We start from the raw sequence: 18,390 nt of genomic DNA, 5'->3' as shown, positions 1-18,390 counted from the left end.
AAAGAGGAAAAAAATCGGTCTCCGGACTCGTCGGTCGTCAGATCAGGCACCGGTAAGGGGGAGCGAGTGTCGTCGGCGTTGTCAAATCGGAGGTGGGTTGGTCTGGCAGGGATCTTGAAGGGTCGTTATCGGCGCAATCGTCAGACCAAAAGTTGCTTATCGGCGAGAAATATTTCTGCAGGCCTTTACCGCTTTCGGGAATTGGATGGGTGAATGCGTATCATTACGCATTGTTACAGGTATCTTACCTTATCACTTACAAGTCTATCAGGGCATTGTCGCTTGAACAACTAGACAGTTTGATTCAACTCCATTGATTTCTATGTATGTTGTTGATGTGTTGCTATTTCATTAGTATCAATCACAATAAACAATGAACTACGTGTTCTGATACACCCACAATTTAGGTGCCATCCGCTTTCCTCCTCAGAAGATAGCCAGCGCGTTAATCGGACTGCTCACCCACATCAGTTTCGACTCTCGCAAACAGCCAATGGTTCTCAAAACCTATAAACTCACCTAGCCAAAGCGCCGGGCAGGTTGATAACCTCGCTCGTCAAAAAGAAACTCCATCGCTTCTGCCTCTTGGCCTCTGCAGCAAGCGCCTCCAGATCGAACAACTCGCCCATCGGACACCCCCAACCAGCGAGCAACACCTCATGCATGGTGAAGTTTGCCCTCGCCGGATAAGCTTCCACACCCGGCATATCACCCGCCACAGCAGAAAAGTTGTCCCAGAGGAACTTCATCATGGGAAGACTCTGTTCCAAACCCGAAGCGCTGATCGAACCAGCACGCTGCAGAGCCAGGATCTCCTCGCGGGTCTTGTTGTTGAAGCCGACAGTCCACCCTTTTCTCATGTAAGCAACTGATACATGACCTAGGTAGGATATTCAATTTCAGTCGGGGGAAACATACCAGACCTCACAATCAAAATATCCCCAAACCTAACCTTCGTCCTCTGCCACTTCAACACAGCCCTCACATCCTCCAGCGAAATCCCACTCGTCTCCCCCACGAACGGATCAAACCTCTTGAACCTCTCCTCCGGATTTCTCCCTTCCAACTGCTTCAGCCTCCAACTGTGAAAATCAACCAACACCCCCCGTCCGACGATCCCCCTTTCCGACCAGACATGTATGCTATTCCTGGTCCCGTTCCCCTCCCCCAAAATATCCCCATCCTCAACCCCGTTGTAAAACTTCCTCTCTTGTATATAAGGAAAATGCCTTAAACTATCCCAATGACTGCTCACCTGGGAGTTGTAATCCCACACCTCGTCGTAGTACGGCCCCGCGGGGTAGATCCTGTGTCCGAAATTCCCGCGGTTGATGAAGGATTCGTTGCCTTGGGCGTTCATCGCCCAGTTGAGACTCACTCTCACGCCTGTCTTGATCTCTGTCTTTGAGGCAGCTGCCACGATGGCTGGGGAGAGGCGGTTGAGGGTGCCGAGTTCGTCGTTGGGGCCGTAGAGGCCCCATGCGGAGAGGTAAGGGGCCGGGGGGTTGAGGGGGAGGGAAGAGAAGGGGGGGATGCCGTTGGAGTTTAGTTTTGGTGGTTTGGCGGTGGAAAGGGGGAGGAGGAAAAGAAGGGGGAGAATAAGCATGGTGGTGCGGTGCGGTGTGGTGTCTAAGTGAATAGCGGGGGGAGATAATTTAGTGTAAGGGAGTTGTGAAGGGGTGTGAGTGCATATGGAGAAACAACAGAACACCACCAAGGATAACAAGTAGAATAGCAGAACTTATATATACCCGTCAGTACGTATGCAAAACCCACCGAAACACCATCCAGCCTCGCGATGTACTACCCCGAGAGCAGATCGTAAGCGGGGTGAGCTCTTCAAACTCCAAACAACACGGGCTGTCCTCCACGGCCTATACCGAATGTCTACCCTGTGCGACCGATTGTTTCTTTTTTCATGCATGGCGTAGATGGTCAGATTCATCAGCATGCACCTATCGCCGAATGATTTGTCTTCATAGAACCCATCTCAGGACCTATGGCCTCACGGATGCTCTCCCGCGGATATGCTGACTCAATATCCCACTGCCGGCAACGCCATCATGCACCACGGCTGACAGTCCGATCCATGGTGATAAATACGTGCTCGGTCGTGGCGCTCCTGAGTGCGAGCGTCGCTTTCTCGGCATTTGTAAAATGCCACGATAATGTCGGAAGTTTGTGGTACAGACTATGTGCGGGTTACTTGGTAGAGGTTAGTTTTATTCGTCGAAGTTAGTTTTATTCGTCGAAGTTAGTTTTATTCGTCGAGGTTAGTAACACAAAGCATCCAAGTACCAAGCAAAAGACTGTCGTATGTTGGCATTTGATGACCTGATATGAAGACTCGGTACCGCTCAGTTCAGCCAGTGATGGATTCAGTGGGCGGTGGTAGTTGTGTGACTGCTGCAAGAGAAAGCGCGGACTGCCGCTGTGTTAAGCAAGACGACGGAATTATCCATCAAGGGTCCAAAACACAAAGGCAGCTGGATGGATCAAAACATGTTTCGTAACTCAGCAGGAGATGTCATTGTTCGCACCTCGATACGGAGTAACATGAACGGTCGAGGGACCGAGGGGCCGGAAGATGCAAATCAAACATCCCATTCCCAAAATGCTGCAATATCTGGAGGTGTGTATCTTCATCACCCCAGGAACCAACCAGGACGCCGGGACCTAGCTCGTAGCTGAACGTTTCAACGCCCGATCCGTATGCCATTGGGTTCACTATCCGGTATTTCCCTCGTGACCGAAAATGTCAAATCGCTGCCTCTATTTTCCCAAACCCGCTTCCTATTTAAGCGACGAGCTCGATAACACCACCAGCCTCAACAATCTTGCGCTCAGCCTCGGCGCTGACGTACCGGGCACGAACAACGACGGGGATCTCGGGGAGACGGCCTGGGGACAGAGTTAGCCCACGCATTCCTCCTCAAAAAGAACTTCCAGATCACTCACCCTTGCCGAGGAGCTTGGCGTAGCCGTTGGCGAGGAGGTCGATGACGGGGGCAGAGTCGGTCTTGGCGCCGCTGACGTACTTGTCGCGGGTCTCAAGGGGGACGAGAGACCAGAGCTTCTCGATGTTGATGGTAGGAGCCCACTCGTGGTTGCGGAGAAGGTGGAAGTCTATCCAAACAGTCAATTCCTAATTCCTTCACTTCAAGCCGTTATCGATCGCGGGGGGAACGTACGTCTCATGCCGACCTTTCCGAAGTAACCGGGATGGTCTGATTCCAGTCGTTAGCATTTGTCAAGTCTCGTTGTCGCGGGGCGGCATGGTGGCTTGAAGCGTGAAGCTAGAGTCTCCTCCAGTTTTCCCGCCATCAAACCCCATCCAATCCCCAGGGCGATGGTTTCGTACACTTATCGAGGTTGGTGCGGTGGTGGTGCTTTTCGTCGAGTTAGCCCATGTCCTGTTTCCATCCAAACTTCGAGATGATTTCGTCGTACCTGACCACCGGCCATACCACGACCACCCGGGTGCTTTCTGTGCTTGCCGACGCGACTTGGAAAATTATTCGTCAATATGAATTCGTTGCGGTCGGCCGATTGATCGTTACATACCCCTTACCGGCGGACACCTGGAGAGCACACAGTCAGTAATCAATTCAAACAGCATTTCCGGTCGGCGGGGAGAACGTACATGGCCGCGGTGCTTTCTTGTCTTGGAAAACCGGGTAGGCTGCGATAGTCAGCATCTTCTCCTCGTGAGACAGCGATTGCGGTGGGCATACCATGGTGGCTGCTGGTTAGTGACGATGTCCGGAATTCGTCGACGGTGATGCTCTTCGCAAAGAGCTATTTCGGGTCCCGCCGTAGATTTTAGGGCTGGGTATTTTTTTTGGTGGGCACAGGACCTGAGAGCCAGCACCGGATTTTTGCCGGTGCGTGCAGCTGTAAAGTGGGTCCGACAGTCTGCCCTGAAATCTTGGCGCAAGGGCAAAGGTTAGGTTTTGTGGGGCAGTTGGGGCTTCGCTGAGCCGGGTTAGGGTTGCTCTGAGTGAGGTCTTGGCCGAGATCTCGAACTTATCCTGAACGTGGTCTGAACCAGAGATACGCTTCACTTGGCCAAGTTGTGTGAATTACGACGCTTCGATTCAATATCCCCGTATCATACCATTTGGCTCTAGTAATACATCAACCTAGAGCTCCAGAAGTTCGCTACATGGGGAAATAACGGTCCTGCAGAAACCCATGACAACACTCTCCATCTTTGGGTACCAATTGGGCCCATTCTCATCGTCCTCAGATAACCTGTAGCATTAACTCGAGAAAGTCAAAAAACGCTTCGCCTCCTCCATCCACCTTCTCCAATCCCAACCCTAACAAGAGGGTTCTCTTCTCATCTGGGTTACGCAGAGCCAAATGGCTTGCAATCTGAGTGGCGTACAGATGGCCCATCGTCTCCCTATCAGAATCACCGCCGCCAAGTAATGTGCTGGGTGTCAAGTGTGCTGAAGGCAGAGTACTTGAGCCAGGAAGAGCCATATCGATAGACGCTGAAGATGGTGCTGAGAGTGGTACTGACACCTTTTCGAACGTGAGTGACATATTGGAATAAGGGTTTATGTATCATCGGTTGACTTACCCATTGGGCAAGGCGGCCACCTTGAGACACGGTGAGCATGATCTTGTCTGAGAAGCTGGTTGCTTCCACTTCGGTTGGGACACCGTTGATGATTCCAGTAGCAGTCTTCGAGGGGGCAGGAAAGGGCTCCTGCTGAATAGATGTGCCGTCCATGTTGAAGATACTAAGATCAGTTGTTTGCTACCGCCGTTGATGAGCCTTGGACGAAAGCCTTAGTCTTAAAGTCTTGTAACTGGCAAACATCTCCAACGTTCTCATTCACTCTATATGGCTGCATGGTGTCGCACACTGTCAGATGCACTGTGATGCCTGGCCCCACTCTTCAATGTGGGGTGGGTGCTTAGCTCCAGAATTCTGCCGGGCGGACAAGATTTGTCTCGAAATCTCAAAGAAGGATTGGAGATTGTGAGAATTTCCACTGTGGTCTGAACAGATCCAAGTCGCCAAAACACACATTACGGGAGCTGGTTTCCGGGCGACAAAGATGGCCGTCAAGAAATTCGTCCCACGTCAGCGCAAGCGGAAGCATCTTGAGCGCCAACGCGCCGAGGAGAGAGCTACTCTCGACACAGAGCTCGATGCAGATTCCAATGTTGTTGAGATCACCCCGGCGCAGCAGGCTGAGGCCGAGGAGAAGAGAAAACAGTTGCGTGAGTCACTAAAGCCCGACGGCACCAAGGTCACTGGAAAAAAGGCCAAACGTCTAGAGAAATACATCGAAAGCAAGTTGAAGAAGGATGAGAACCGAGAGCTCCTTAAAAAACTCGAGGCCAACAAGATCGACACCAGTTTATTCAGCAGTGCCAAGTCAATTGGTCAAGTTAAGGAGACCAAGAAGCAAGCCATCCGCCGCGTTCTCAGGGAGAAGGATGCCGGTATCGGCGTGGATAAGTCAGACTTGACGCTGCTCTACCAGAAGCGCACTGTTAAGAAGGGGGAGGTCCCACAACATCGGCAACCGGAGGAATCCGACGAGCCTGAGGAGGAAGGATCCAGGACGACACAGCAGGGGACCAGCGCCAAGCAAGATCAACCACAGTCCTCTACAACCGCGGCAGCTCCTACCACATCGGCAGTCGGCTCTGGTCTGAAACGGCCACTCGAGGTCGACGACTCTGGCCGCCCAGTGCTTGCAAAGAGACAAAAGAGAGGCGGTGTGAAGTCGAAGTTCTCATTAGCTGCGCCTGTCGTTCACGAAGAACCAGTATCTGATGAATTTGGCGGGTTCAGCTCCGCTGATGAAGAGGAGTCGGGTGGGGAGGATGAGGACGAGTCTGATGCTGGTGGGTCAGAGAAAAGTGAAGAGCCGTCGGATGAGGGCATGAGTGATGCTGGCAGTGGAGAGGACGAAGAGGAAGAGGATGACAACGAAGAGAGTTCTGAAGAGGGGTCCGGCTCGGAGGACGAGGAAGACGAGGAGTCTATGAAAGAGCGGCGGAAAGAAAGATCATCTGCTTTCAAGGCTTGGGCACACCAGCAACGAAACGAAGCTCTGGGATACACACCAACAACTTCCACTATACTCGAAATGCCCAGACCAGAAAACTTCCAGCCCCGCCCATTAGAGCAAGAGCCACTACCGATTGAGTTGCAGCCAACAACCAATGTCACCAGAAAGTCGCATGCCGTCACCGTCACAAGGAACCCTGAGATTGAGGAGGCTCGTTTCAAGCTTCCTGTCGTGGCTGAGGAACAGAAGATTATGGAGGCCATCCACAACAACGACGTAGTCGTCATCTGTGGTGCCACTGGCTCGGGAAAGACAACACAACTGCCGCAGTTTTTGTTTGAGGCTGGCTACGGTGACCAGAAGGGTCCTACTCCTGGCATGATTGGCGTCACCCAGCCGAGACGTGTGGCTGCTGTCAGTATGTCGAAACGGGTTGGTCAGGAGATGGGAGACTTTTCCAAGGTCGTCGCCTACCAGATTCGGTTCGAGGGCACCGTCGATCCCAACACAGCCATCAAGTTCATGACTGATGGTGTTCTCCTCCGAGAGGCGGCCCAGGATTTTGCACTTCGCAAGTACTCTGCCATTATCATCGATGAAGCCCACGAGAGAAGTGTCAACACCGATATCCTCATCGCAATGCTCAGCCGAGTGGTCAAACTGAGAGCTGAGCTGGCCAAGGAAGACCCCACAACAAAGCCTTTGAAGCTGATCATCATGTCTGCCACTTTACGTGTTGAAGAATTTACACAAAATGCCGCGCTCTTTGAGACTCCGCCACGAGTTATCGACGTGGAGGGCCGTCAACACGAGGTCACCATCCACTTCGCCAAGAAGACACGGCACGACTATGTCGAGGACGCCTTTCGCAAAATCAGCAGAGGTCATCGAAAGCTGCCACCAGGTGGCATGCTTGTGTTTCTCACTGGCCAAGGCGAGATCACCCAACTCAGCAAGCGTCTGAAGGCTGCTTTTGGCGGTGGCATGAACACTGCATCTGGGCCCAAGGTCAAGATTTCAGCCAAGGAAGCTCCTATCGAGGCTGAGGATATCGACTTTGGCGATATCGATGACAGAGCGGTTCACGATATGGATGAAGATGAGATTTCCGACGAGGAAGAAGAGGAGAAGGAATTCGACATTGAGGATGAGGAGTCCGGCACAGGACCAAGAAAGATGCATATCTTGCCCTTATACTCGATGCTTCCGACAAAAGAGCAGATGAAGGTCTTCGAGCCACCCCCGGACGGCTCGCGATTGGTCATCTTGTCGACAAACGTTGCAGAGACCAGTTTGACTATTCCTGGTATTCGGTATGTCTTCGACTGTGGCAGATCCAAGGAGCGCCGGTATGACCCTGTGAGCAACGTCCAGAGCTTCCAGATCGATTGGATCAGCAAGGCAAGTGCGCAACAACGTGCCGGTCGTGCCGGTCGTACTGGCCCTGGCCATTGCTGGAGGCTGTACTCGTCTGCGATTTACGAAAGGGACTTCCCTCTCTTTGCCGACCCAGAGCTGCTCCGCATGCCCATCGAGGGCGTCGTTCTACAACTGAAGGCCATGAACTTGCAACACGTCGTCAACTTTCCATTCCCGACACCCCCGGAGCGAGAAAGCCTGGTCAAGGCTGAGAAGCTTTTGACCTACCTTTCAGCCATCACACCTGAGGGTCAGATCACGCCAACAGGCTCGACCATGTCCATTTTCCCCTTGTCACCTCGCTTCTCACGCATCCTGTTGGTTGGACACCTTCACGGCTGCCTGCCATATACCATTGCTCTGGTTGCCGCCCTGTCTGCTGGTGAGATTTTCATCAACGAACACCAAGCCATTCCAGCATTAGAGGAGAGCACCGAAGACTTCCGTACCAATGAAGAGGTGATCGCCGAGGAAAAGCGAGCGAGAGTTCGTCAAGCATATAATGCTGTCCACAAGAACTTTTGCTACCTCGACGACAAGAGTGACGCCATCAAGCTGCTCCAGGTTGTAGGAGAGTTTGCCCATGAGCCCACAGAAGCCTGGTGCGAAAGCCACTTTGTGCGGTTCAAGATCCTAAAGGAAATTCGGCAGCTGCAATTCCAGATCGCGGATCTCCTGAGGACCAACATTCCACAACACGCCAATTTCAAGCTTGAGGAGAAACTGGACCCTCCTTCTGCTACACAGGTTCAAGCTCTCAAGCAGATGGTTGCCGCAGGCTTCATTGATCAAGTCGCCATCAGGGCTGACAAGGCTCCTAACCCGCCTGAGACGTACAGGAAACCACGTCGTGCGATCGATATTCCATACATCCCTCTCATCCCGCTTGAGGGTGATCGAAAGGTTGAGGATCCTCTTGACAGGCTGGTATACATACATCCAACTTCTCCTCTTGCTCATCTCAGCACTGCCGAATGCCCCGAGTACATCTGCTATGCCTACCTCCAGAAGGCTGGCAACACAGGCGCAGACGGTGAGAAGAAGGTCAAGACGAGGATGCATGCTTTGACGGACTTGACAGCAGGCCAGATCGCTTCTCTAGCCAAGGGTACGCCACTTCTCACGTATGGCAAGCCCATCAAAGAGGTCAAGGGCTCTGAAAGTGCCGATGGCAAGACGAAGGAGGTCTGGGCTATCCCATATCTTCGGGCTGAGGGCGGCGCTGGAGGGCTGGGATGGCCATTGCCAGCAAGAAGAGTGACACAGCGCAAGGTTCCTGGGAAGGGTTGGATTGTTGAGTAATAATGACTTATGATACACTTATATAGCGATAGGATAACTCTTAATTTGAGATGGTATTTGTTGTCATCCGCGGTCCCCCGCTGGAAGTCGTGTTGGAGGTAAGTTTTGATTCCTTTCTTCTCTCGTTTTTGGCTGGCTGGCTGGCGACAAGGAGTTCACTTGCGCTGTTGGTTATGCTATTGCTCTATGATGCATTTCTCGAAAGAGGCTGTTTATGAAATCTTTTGATGATTACACTTAACACCATACATTGTTCTATTTCTGAGGCAACTCAAACCCTTTATTCTTCGTCATTGGCGTTGGGCAGGTTGGCTAACTGGGCGATAGTTGATATGGAGTTTGCAATGTTTGAGCTGTTTATTAAAGTAAGTAGTCATACTACAATCTTCCTTCATCCCGTCTGCCATGATGTACTTCTCTCACGAGGCTGTTTATGAAATCTTTTTAATGATTACATTTATCACCTATACATTGTTCTATTTCTGATTACACCATCAACTCCCAACTCATCTGCTTCTGCCTAACCTGGAACACATTGGCTAACCTGGAGTAGTCTGAGGAGATACCTACGAGTTGAACGTCTCTCGTGTTTCAGCCACGAGTTCATTTGCTGGTTCTTTGGTACGTAACAATCCTTCTTCGATTCTTCACACTGTCACCATGATGCATTTCTCTTACGAGGCTGTTTATGAGATCTTTTTTGATGATTTACATACACCTATACATTGTTCTATTTCTGATCAGACACACTCGAAACACTTTTCTCTTTTCATGCGCTTCACTGCACAGTGACTAACCTGTCAACAGTAACACAGCCCGTCTCTTGACCATGACCACTGAGGTCCACCACGTTCTTGTCCGCCATAGTATGTCACTCCCCGACTCACACTCTTTTTATTGGTCCACATGATGCATATTATCTCACGAGGCTGTTTATGAGTAATTTACCATGATTACATTCATCACCTATACATTGTTCTATTTCTGATCATGACACTATTTACTTCCTCCTTTTCTACTCTGATTCGAGTCTGGGCCAAGCTAACACGATTCGAGGAACTGCTCATTCGGCCAAGTCATCAACTCAACGATAATCAACTGGGGTATATCCTTAACAATGGTACGTTTCTTTCATCTTCTGCTGCCCCCATCTCCACTATGATGAAGTACTCAAAAGAGGCTGTTTATGAGTTATGTCTTACCATGATTATAACCACATCACCTACATTGTTCTATTCCTGACACCCCATCTTCCCCTTGCATTCACCTCATTTCATCACTCTGATCTGTCTGTGTTCCTAACACTTGCCCAGTATCTCGTCAGATAGACATCGTGTATTCCACACGGTCAACTCAATAGCTCCCCCCCAGCAAAGGTACGTTCCCACCCCCCAGCGGTTTTAACTTTGGTCAAATGATGAATTCTCGCAAGAGAGGCTGTTTATGAGTTATATATACCATGATTATAACCAATCACCTACATTGTTCTTTTTCTGAATGACCACTCCGCATATTTCCAGCTGTTACTCTGTTTCAAATATCGCTACTTTTGAATAATGGTGCTAACTGCCTAGCGTCAGAATACAATATGGGTATCAATGCGAGGGGAAATAACTAGATTATATGAGCACCATTTTCTTCAACAGTATTGTTCTTTACCTATATTTTGTGGTTCTTGTGTCTGTTGTTTTACGATGCTGGTCTCTGCTCTACCCGATAGTTAGAAGGGGAAAGATGTGGACTGTTATCTGAAAGATTAGCCCGAGGAGTGTCGACATGTTGCTTTGCTTCGCAGTCTAAAGTTTCTCAAGATAGCAAAAGGTCCTGGCACCGGACCTGGCCAGTCAGGAAAGAATAGAATGCTCCGCCTCGGAAGGTGTAAGTGATCTTCGTCGTCTCCAATGTGCTCAGTTTTTGTCTTCCTCCAACCTCTCTTCTCCCGCCCCATCTTGGTTTTCTTGATTCCCCCAAACTGGGCCGTGAAGGAGGTACCTATCCAAAAAACCTGCAAGCTGTGCGCGGCAATATCAACTTTATATTCGCCTGACGAAAAGAAAAAAAGAACCAAGTCCGTCAAGTGGGAAAAGTCTCAAAATTCCCCCCCCCCCACACACACACACACACACACACACACACACACACACACACACACACACACACACACACACACACACACACACAAACAAAATCACCTCCACATCAGCACTATCAAGTCTACTATCATTACACACCTCTCTCGTCTCTCTTGCCAGACATTTTAGACAAAAAAGTAGACACTGCAACAAGATACCAAAACCTTGTATAATAGTCAGTACGCCTTCAAAGATAATTGAACAAGTATCAAATATATAATAACAGCCCTTTAAGATAGTTAACAGGTCTTAGACTGATCAAGAGGTGTGTGTGTAGAAATCCAGAAATCCACAAGAGTTGCCACATAACGCAAAGACCTTGGAAAGAAAGTCAACACGCCTCCAAAAATGGTCAACATGCATTACTAATTCGCTTCTATTCCCAATTTGATTCTCCGCTACATACACCCCCTCTTCTACGAAAAAATCCACTCTCTTCCCCCCCTTCCCCCTTCCACAAACCCAACCGCCATGAAAGCCTCCCTCCGCACCCTCAACTCCTCCCACCTCCTCCTCCCTCTCCTTCTTCTCTCCCCTCACCTCCTCCCTCGTCCAAACCTGCGCCTTCCCCTTCTCCTTCGTTTTCGCTCCAAATCACAATCCTTTTCGCTCGAGTCCCAATCAACCGGTGATGCCACATCCACCGTAAAACAGGCAGCTTCTCCGCGTCCGCATCAGGGAACTCGTCCTTTACATCACGCACGGGCGGCCTTGCAAACACTTTATCCGCCATATCGTCCAGAGGGTTTTCAGATAACTGCAGCAATTCTTCCCTGTCTCTCTCATCTTGTGACCTCTCAAACCAATCACGTGCATACCACCAATTGTCGTGTTCATACTTTGCCCAATCCTTGTAGTCCGGGTTAGAGGGGAGTAAAAAGCGGTCAAGATGCCCTCCCAACTCTTCCACCAACCTGAAGTTCCAGAACCGGGCTCTTTTTGACGCCCCTCTTGTCGACCTCGGCCGCCAAACCTTCAAAGTGCCAGTTGTTGATGCAATCGTAAGCATACATGTCTTTTTGCATCCTTCCCATTGTGGGCTCGCCCTCTCGGCCCGTGAATTCAAAACAAGAAACGCATCAGAGAGCACGTAGGCCGTGAATTGGTTACGCCGAGCATAACTAGCATCGTCCGTCATCGGCCACATCGTCAGCCTTTTCATCCTGTTGTCCATGAGCATAGTAAAAAAGTACTTGATGGCTAATAGCTTCAAAACCGGGAGGCCACTTGCACCAGTTGGGCGCGAATCCATGTTCAGGAGGCCCACCAGGTCCTTAGTGACTAGGTTCAGTGGGCCCCTCGCCCATAGAAGATAGATACACATTCGTGCCGCTCTTCAAGCTTGTCTCCAGAATCTGTACCCAGTGTTGTTGTCCAGTTTAGGGTCATCGAAATACCAATAGGGATAGCCAAGCGCATCCGTTCTGTTGCGAGCAAGATTCCAACCGGGATCGAAAGGATTGAAGATTTTGCCAGGAGGCCGAAGAGGCCCGCCTGGAAGATCAAGGTAACCTTCCTCCCAAGGGCAGGCAAGTCTCACTTCACCGTCATCCCGCACCGCCCTGAAAACATGGGCCAGTCTTCCTGGACTGGAGGTTACAGAACCGGAGCCCTCCCTAGAATCGGCGTTTACCTCGGAAGCGGCATCTTCCTCGTGACCTGAGCACTCCCCGTGGCCTGAGTCCTTCTCAGGGTCAGCGTCCTCCTCAGAGCTGACATCCTTTTTCGAATCGGTATCCTCCCCAGAGCTGGCGTCCTTCTCAAAAGCAGGGTCCTTATCAGAAACAGGATCCTTCGCGGAACTGGAGCCCGAAAAGAGAAGTGGGTGGTCATCATCCTCGGGGGTGTGGGGTGGTTCATTTTTCTGGTTCGCTGACTGCGTCTGGTTATTGGGCTGACTGACCTGAGAGCTTGCCCCAAGCTGTGAGCTCATATTAGGAACTTGAAGATTTCCCTGGAAATCCTGATTGCTGGCCGCGAATTGTTGATGGCTGGTTTGGGGGGAGGATTCTGAGCAGAGTCTGAATTGTGCCCTGAATCAGTGCACTCCCATCCCTCAAGTGTTCAACACTTTCACCTGTTCTCCTCTCGAGAGCCCTTTGAGGAAGGCGAATTCCTATTACTCTATGACGGGGTAACAGCAGCTTTGCTGCTCTTCCTCCTCTTGAGCTTCCCCGGACCGCCCGGGATTTTGGGGCTTTTGGTCTCCTTGCCCGTGGGTTTTGATGTGAGAGGACTGTCGGCCACTTTGGTGTTGATTGTCGGGAGCTTGACTGGTAATGGCTTGGCAGCCGCAGCCGCAGAGAGGTTAACTTTGGCTCTGCCGGTGGAGGAGAGGTGAAATTCGCCCGGCCGTCCGGTGATGGGGTTCTCATCCATGTACTGATCGCCGTATTGCTCATGAAGATAGAGAGCTTTTTCAAAGTCTCGGGTTGTGGGGAGACCGATGTCGCTCTGTTGTCTTGAACCTTGAGATTGTTGCTGAGCAGAGGCCGTGATAGCTTTGACAGAATTGGAGCCTGCCGTGGTAGTGGAGGGTTGGTTGTAGACGCGGCCAGTTGCAGGAGACCAGGCTTGGACGGAAGCTGAAGACGGAAGAATATTGCTGAGGAAGTTGGAGATGGTTGCCTGTACATCGCAATCACAATGATTAGCATCGTGTCGAGGCCCAGCAGGCAGCCGAAAGAAGATCAGCAAACTTACGAGTCGAGCGCTCATGATGTCAGCAAAGCTGGGAGCCATGTGAATATGCTCTCCAACAATATAGTATACCGAGTGGACAGCGATCTCATCCTCCTCGCCCTCTCTTCTCTTGCGGCGTGTCTGTTTGTTGATTACCCAGACGCCAGTTCCCGCGCCGGGGCCTGTCTCGGCTGGCTCCTGGGCAACGATGAACTCGAGGCCAGACATGGTGCGCAAGCGGCCCTCAAAAGCCTCTCGGGTGGCCAGGAATTGCATCATGTTGGGATTGTTGAGACCTTGCTGGAAGAGAACCTCATTGTTGGAGGTCTTGTCGTAAAAGGGCGAGGTAGCGAAGTAGTAGAGCACACTGTTGTTGTGGATGCCCCCCTCGAACTCGACTGGGCCGGTGAAGCGGATCTCATCCAGAGGATCGCTCCTGGAGGAGGTGGTTGCCATTGTGCACTGCCGCTTAGAATTTTGCTTGTGATGATAGAAGGTAAGCTACTCGTCCAAGTAGAAGAAGAAGGGGGAGAATATTGTTGGTCAAGGGAGTTTGGTCGAGAAGATGGTTGTAAAGTTTCGAGTTTCAATCAGCAGAAGAAGAGAGCTCCAGAAAGTGAACAGCGGCGGGCAGCTCCCCTGCAGTCCCGATGCCCCGCAGACCCCTGCCACCTTCCAGAACGTTGGGTAAGTGGGGCAGCCTGCAAGCCCCCAGGATGCACATTCTTGGCACCTTCCCCAGTTCAACGACTTTCTGACGTCGCGACTTCCCTCCTGTCAACATTCACAAACACCCAACCCCGGAAGTTGCAACCTTCCAACCATCTATCTCCCCCACCAACAACCCTGCAACTATCTGCCATGGACCTCCTCTCCACAGTTCGCAAAACCGGCTCTCGCGGCGGCGTCAACTTCTCCTGGGACGAAGTAGCCACCTCGGCCCACAGAGAAAATTACCTAGGCCACTCCCTCAAAGCCCCCGTGGGCCGTTGGGCCAAAGGCAGAGACCTCAACTGGTATGCCAAAGCCGACGCCACCGCCGCCGACTCGAACGAGACAGAGGAAGAGAGAGCAGCCCGCGAGCGCCGCGATGAGATTCGCAAGATCAAGGAGGCCGAGGAGGACGCGATTGCGCTGGCTCTAGGGCTACCTCCCCCGGTGAGGAATGCCAGCGGGGCGAATGCGGTGGAGGTACCGGCAGATGGACCATCGGCAATGGTAGTCAAGGGGCCTGCGAGGGCACCTATGTATGAGGAGGAGGAGGAGGAGGAGGATAAGAAGGGGTCAGAGGCGCCGCGAGACAAGGGTGACAGGGAACACAGACATCGGCACTGGCATCGCGATAGAGACGAGTACTCGGAAAGACGACACAGGAGGAGACACAGGAGCCGGGATGGTCATCGTGATCGCAGTCGCAGCAGGGAACGAAGACGGGACAGGCCAGACGGGGAAGACAAAGAGCGAAGACACCGCCGGAGGAGTCGCAGCCCAGAACGCGACCATGATCGACACAGCCGCAGCCACAGATCAAGACAAGACGACAATGATGGACCTAGATTCACCCGCGAATCCGGCCAGCGCAGACACCGGAGTAGAAGTCGAAGCCGGAGCAGAGATAGGCACGAAAGGTCCAGACACCACGATCGCCGGCGCAGCAGAAGTCGGGACCGGCGCTGAGTATTCACAGCTTATCTTCACAGGCATCGGTCCCATATGTGAATTAACGATATCATATTCTTCATATCTTATAAAAAGCCGCGGTCAGCCACCTGTGTGAGGCTTCCAAGTCCCGTGCTTGCTAAAAATCCCATTCGCCGCCCTCAACAACCACTTTACGCACCAGCGACATCCTTCTTGACAAGCTTGGCCCGCTCACCATAAGCCTTGGTGGCATAATCACCGCCGTGTACAATCAGATCCTCAGGCTTGTAGTCGAACTTGCCCGATAGGTAACTCTCCAATATGGACTTGGTGCCGAGAGCGTACCTCTTCTGGGCATCGAGCGAAGTACCAGACATGTGGGGGACCATGGCGTTGCCACCACCAAAAGGGTTCTTGGCCGTCCGCAGTACGTGGTCGGCAGGAGCGGGCTGGGGGAACCAGACATCACCGCCATAGCCGCGGAGGTGGCCAGACTTGAGCGCCTCGGCGACGTCCTCCTTGACGACAATGGCGCCACGGGCAGTGTTGACGAGCCATGAGCCTATCATCTGTTAGCTATCACCTTCTTAGTCCTGACATCAGAAAAACATACCAGGCTTCATCTTGGCAATCAAATCCTTGTTAAACAATCCCTTGGTCTTCTCGTGAAGAGGGCAGTTGATTGTGACAACATCACACTGGGCAAGCATCTCCTCGAGCGAGTCCACCCTGCGGCAGCCAATCTCCTTCTCCTTCTCAGGGCTCAGAGGCTGATAGTCGTAGTAGAGAAGCTCCTTGCAGTCAAACGCCTTGAGGCGGCGGAGCACACGCTCACCGATGCGGCCAACAGCCACGGTACCGACGACCTTGTCCTCGAGATCAAACTCATTCTTGGCCGCCTCGGCAACATCCCAACGACCTTGCTCAATCATCTCGTGAGCGGGGACGAAATTCCTGACAAGAACAAGGATGGTCATGACGACGTGCTCGGCAACGGAAACAACGTTGGAGCCGGTGACTTCGGCAACCGTGATACCGCCGTTGGTCTTGTTGGCGGCGTTGAGGTCGACATGGTCGGAGCCGATGCCGGCCGTGATGGCGAGCTTGAGCTTCTTTGCCTTGGCGAGGCGCTCGGCGGTGAGGTAGCCGGGGTGGAATCTGTTTTGTTGTATCAAAGCATCAACATCTTGTGCGGCTCATCAGACCCCCTTTTTTTTTTTGTGTGTGTGTGTGTGTGTGTGTGTGTGTGTGTGTGTGTGAGAGAGAGAGAGAGAGAGAGAGAGAGAGAGAGAGAGAGAGAGAGAGAGAGAGAGAGAGAGAGAGAGAGAGAGAGAGAGAGAGAGAGAGAGACATACGGAGTAGTAATGATAACCTCGGCGTCGACCAACTCCTTGTCAAAAGTAGAGTTCTCCCCCTCCTTGTCAGAAGTCGTCACCAGAGTGTGGCCCTGGTCCTCGAGCCACTTGCGGATTCCGAGCTCGTTCTCGGTGGTGCCTAGGAGGCCGGGGACCTATTTTTGTGTTCCGTCAGCCTTCGACTCCCTTTACACAACCCACATGCCACCGGCGCCGAACACACGGCACGGGATGGGGTATCCCGCCATTGCATGTTTGCCCCACTTCCCCGATGTATGCCGAGACCACTCTGAGGTAGGTGTGGTGTGCTTCCCCAGATTGAACCACCAGACCCCGCATTTGACATTCCTCCATACTGCGAAAGTTGAGAAGAGGAGAGGAGAGGGTAAGAAAAGAAAGGAAGGAAAGGGGCGGTTTGGTTACCTCCTCAGCGTGCTTCCCACCATCGTACAGAACGGCAAGTACTTTGACCTTTTCACGTTGCGTCGTTAGCAGGCGGGTTTGTTGGAAGAGAAGCCGAGTAGCAACGGGACGAGGGATCGAAAGGGAGGATCGTAGTAGGGAAGGGAGGAGGGCAAAAGAAGAAGAAGAACGAGAGGCCAGACGGGGGAGGAAGAATACCATTTTGACTTGTTACTGTTGAAGAAGAAGTGTGTGAAATAGAAGTTGAATGAACCAAGAGTACCGGCAGGTCGAGGATCAAACGGGAGGGCGGGAGAGAAGTTGATCTCTTTATATAGATTCTGAGATGGTTGGACTCGGCGAGACGGGAGTTGTAAAGGACGGGACGGGACGTACGATGTATATCTGTTGCGTGTAAGTGGTGGTACTGTTACCTTGACGCAGAACAAGCACCGGGGAGTAATTGAATTGAGATTGAAGAAAGAATGAGCAAGAGAAGGGGGTTGATATTTTGAGAAGAGGGAAAGAAGCAGCGAGTATTTATGCATCCAAGTGATTGCCCCCCTTTCTCTAGCGATTAGCAGTTTGATTAGTTAGTTCGTGATCATCTGCCATGCCTTTCTCCTCCTCCTCTTCGCTCTCAGCAAAAACCGATCGTGTATCACGTTCGATCGACTCCCGAAGCGACCTCTAACGGTCATTCCCCTCATCTTGGAAGGGAAGAAAGGAAGGCGGTTGGTTGGAGGGAAAAAACAAGGGATTCGGGAATGTGGAACAGAACCAGACAACGCCCCCAATTCATACAGTTGATGATGGTATTTGCCAATCGGTTTCCTATTCGTCAATGGACGGGTGGATGAATTGGGGGAATGTCACACGCTTGAAAACTAGGAGGACTGGACTTACTGTGTACACCCGAAGGAAGAAAGAACCTCAACTCAACCGCTGAATGTTGAGTATCTCTCATCCAGAGTATGAAATCAGTACCAGAGCAACAGGCAAAGCACTCTGAAAAGGATTCAATGACGATAAGGTTGAGAGCCGAGGTCAACCTCAAGGCCATACATCGATCATAGGTGTAGTTCGCCGTTTGACCCTCCGATCCGATGCCCAATTCACACAGACCATCCCGTCACCTCAACCCCTCAAGGTCCTCACTAACCCCTCACCAAAAAACCTTCCCATCATCAAAGTGACATCTGCAACGCACTGTCTCTCTTCAACCGCTCGGTCAGTCCATTCCCGTGCCTGGTGGTTTCCGGTACTTCAAAACGAACCGCATTCTCGGTCTTCACTCGGCATTTGGCCCCCCGCCGAGTACGACTAACGCCCCCCTTACATCCCATCCCCCCTGCCCCGCTCTTCCCTTTCTTCAATGACGCCCCGAAGCGGGGTAACGTATCAGTATGGCTAACGTCG

The 18,390-nt window shown here is 51.7% G+C and overlaps 9 protein-coding genes across 9 annotated transcripts; 2 read left to right on the top strand and 7 right to left on the bottom strand.

The window, feature by feature from the left end:
- Window positions 1–286: 286 nt before the first annotated feature.
- QC763_211700 (uncharacterized protein) lies at window positions 287–1,606 on the bottom strand (the record flags this gene model as incomplete). The annotated part of the gene is made up of 3 exons (XM_062910213.1): window positions 287–454; window positions 520–850; window positions 919–1,606. 3 exons carry the CDS (start codon window positions 1,604–1,606, stop codon window positions 427–429), a joined length of 1,047 nt encoding a protein of 348 aa, XP_062769108.1. The 3' UTR covers window positions 287–426.
- A 455-nt stretch (window positions 1,607–2,061) lies between these two features.
- Window positions 2,062–2,719, bottom strand: QC763_0042750 (uncharacterized protein; the record flags this gene model as incomplete). The annotated part of the gene is made up of 2 exons (XM_062905654.1): window positions 2,062–2,191; window positions 2,541–2,719. The coding sequence occupies 2 exons, from the start codon at window positions 2,717–2,719 to the stop codon at window positions 2,062–2,064; spliced, it is 309 nt and encodes a 102-aa protein (XP_062769107.1).
- Window positions 2,720–2,797: 78 nt separating this feature from the next.
- On the bottom strand, window positions 2,798–3,737 carry RPL28 (60S ribosomal protein L28; the record flags this gene model as incomplete). The annotated part of the gene is made up of 3 exons (XM_062910212.1): window positions 2,798–2,901; window positions 2,959–3,126; window positions 3,644–3,737. 3 exons carry the CDS (start codon window positions 3,735–3,737, stop codon window positions 2,798–2,800), a joined length of 366 nt encoding a protein of 121 aa, XP_062769106.1.
- Window positions 3,738–4,245: 508 nt separating this feature from the next.
- QC763_211680 (uncharacterized protein) lies at window positions 4,246–4,836 on the bottom strand (the record flags this gene model as incomplete). Its single annotated transcript, XM_062910211.1, has 2 exons — window positions 4,589–4,836; window positions 4,246–4,530 (listed from the first exon to the last, which is right to left on the bottom strand). Exons 1-2 carry the CDS (start codon window positions 4,739–4,741, stop codon window positions 4,246–4,248), a joined length of 438 nt encoding a protein of 145 aa, XP_062769105.1. The 5' UTR covers window positions 4,742–4,836.
- Window positions 4,837–5,072: 236 nt separating this feature from the next.
- Window positions 5,073–8,759, top strand: ECM16 (putative ATP-dependent RNA helicase DHR1; the record flags this gene model as incomplete). Its single annotated transcript, XM_062910210.1, has 1 exon — window positions 5,073–8,759. One exon carries the CDS (start codon window positions 5,073–5,075, stop codon window positions 8,757–8,759), a length of 3,687 nt encoding a protein of 1,228 aa, XP_062769104.1.
- A 3,468-nt stretch (window positions 8,760–12,227) lies between these two features.
- Window positions 12,228–12,824, bottom strand: QC763_211652 (uncharacterized protein; the record flags this gene model as incomplete). Its single annotated transcript, XM_062910209.1, has 1 exon — window positions 12,228–12,824. The coding sequence occupies one exon, from the start codon at window positions 12,822–12,824 to the stop codon at window positions 12,228–12,230; it is 597 nt and encodes a 198-aa protein (XP_062769103.1).
- A 191-nt stretch (window positions 12,825–13,015) lies between these two features.
- MED6 (Mediator of RNA polymerase II transcription subunit 6) lies at window positions 13,016–14,029 on the bottom strand (the record flags this gene model as incomplete). Its single annotated transcript, XM_062910208.1, has 2 exons — window positions 13,016–13,519; window positions 13,595–14,029. The coding sequence occupies 2 exons, from the start codon at window positions 14,027–14,029 to the stop codon at window positions 13,016–13,018; spliced, it is 939 nt and encodes a 312-aa protein (XP_062769102.1).
- A 405-nt stretch (window positions 14,030–14,434) lies between these two features.
- On the top strand, window positions 14,435–15,250 carry QC763_211640 (uncharacterized protein; the record flags this gene model as incomplete). The annotated part of the gene is made up of 1 exon (XM_062910207.1): window positions 14,435–15,250. One exon carries the CDS (start codon window positions 14,435–14,437, stop codon window positions 15,248–15,250), a length of 816 nt encoding a protein of 271 aa, XP_062769101.1.
- A 155-nt stretch (window positions 15,251–15,405) lies between these two features.
- FDH1_2 (formate dehydrogenase (NAD+)) lies at window positions 15,406–18,036 on the bottom strand (the record flags this gene model as incomplete). The annotated part of the gene is made up of 6 exons (XM_062910206.1): window positions 17,878–18,036; window positions 17,191–17,805; window positions 16,993–17,040; window positions 16,570–16,724; window positions 15,828–16,372; window positions 15,406–15,776 (listed from the first exon to the last, which is right to left on the bottom strand). Exons 2-6 carry the CDS (start codon window positions 17,191–17,193, stop codon window positions 15,406–15,408), a joined length of 1,122 nt encoding a protein of 373 aa, XP_062769100.1. The 5' UTR covers window positions 17,194–17,805; window positions 17,878–18,036.
- Between the last annotated feature and the right edge of the window lie 354 nt (window positions 18,037–18,390).

The sequence above is a fragment of the Podospora pseudopauciseta genome, assembly GCF_035222475.1.
Source record: "Podospora pseudopauciseta strain CBS 411.78 chromosome 2 map unlocalized CBS411.78m_2, whole genome shotgun sequence".
Lineage (NCBI taxonomy): Eukaryota > Fungi > Ascomycota > Sordariomycetes > Sordariales > Podosporaceae > Podospora > Podospora pseudopauciseta.
The sequence above is the reverse complement of the archived record's forward strand: the minus strand, read 5'-3'. Positions and strand labels throughout refer to the sequence as shown.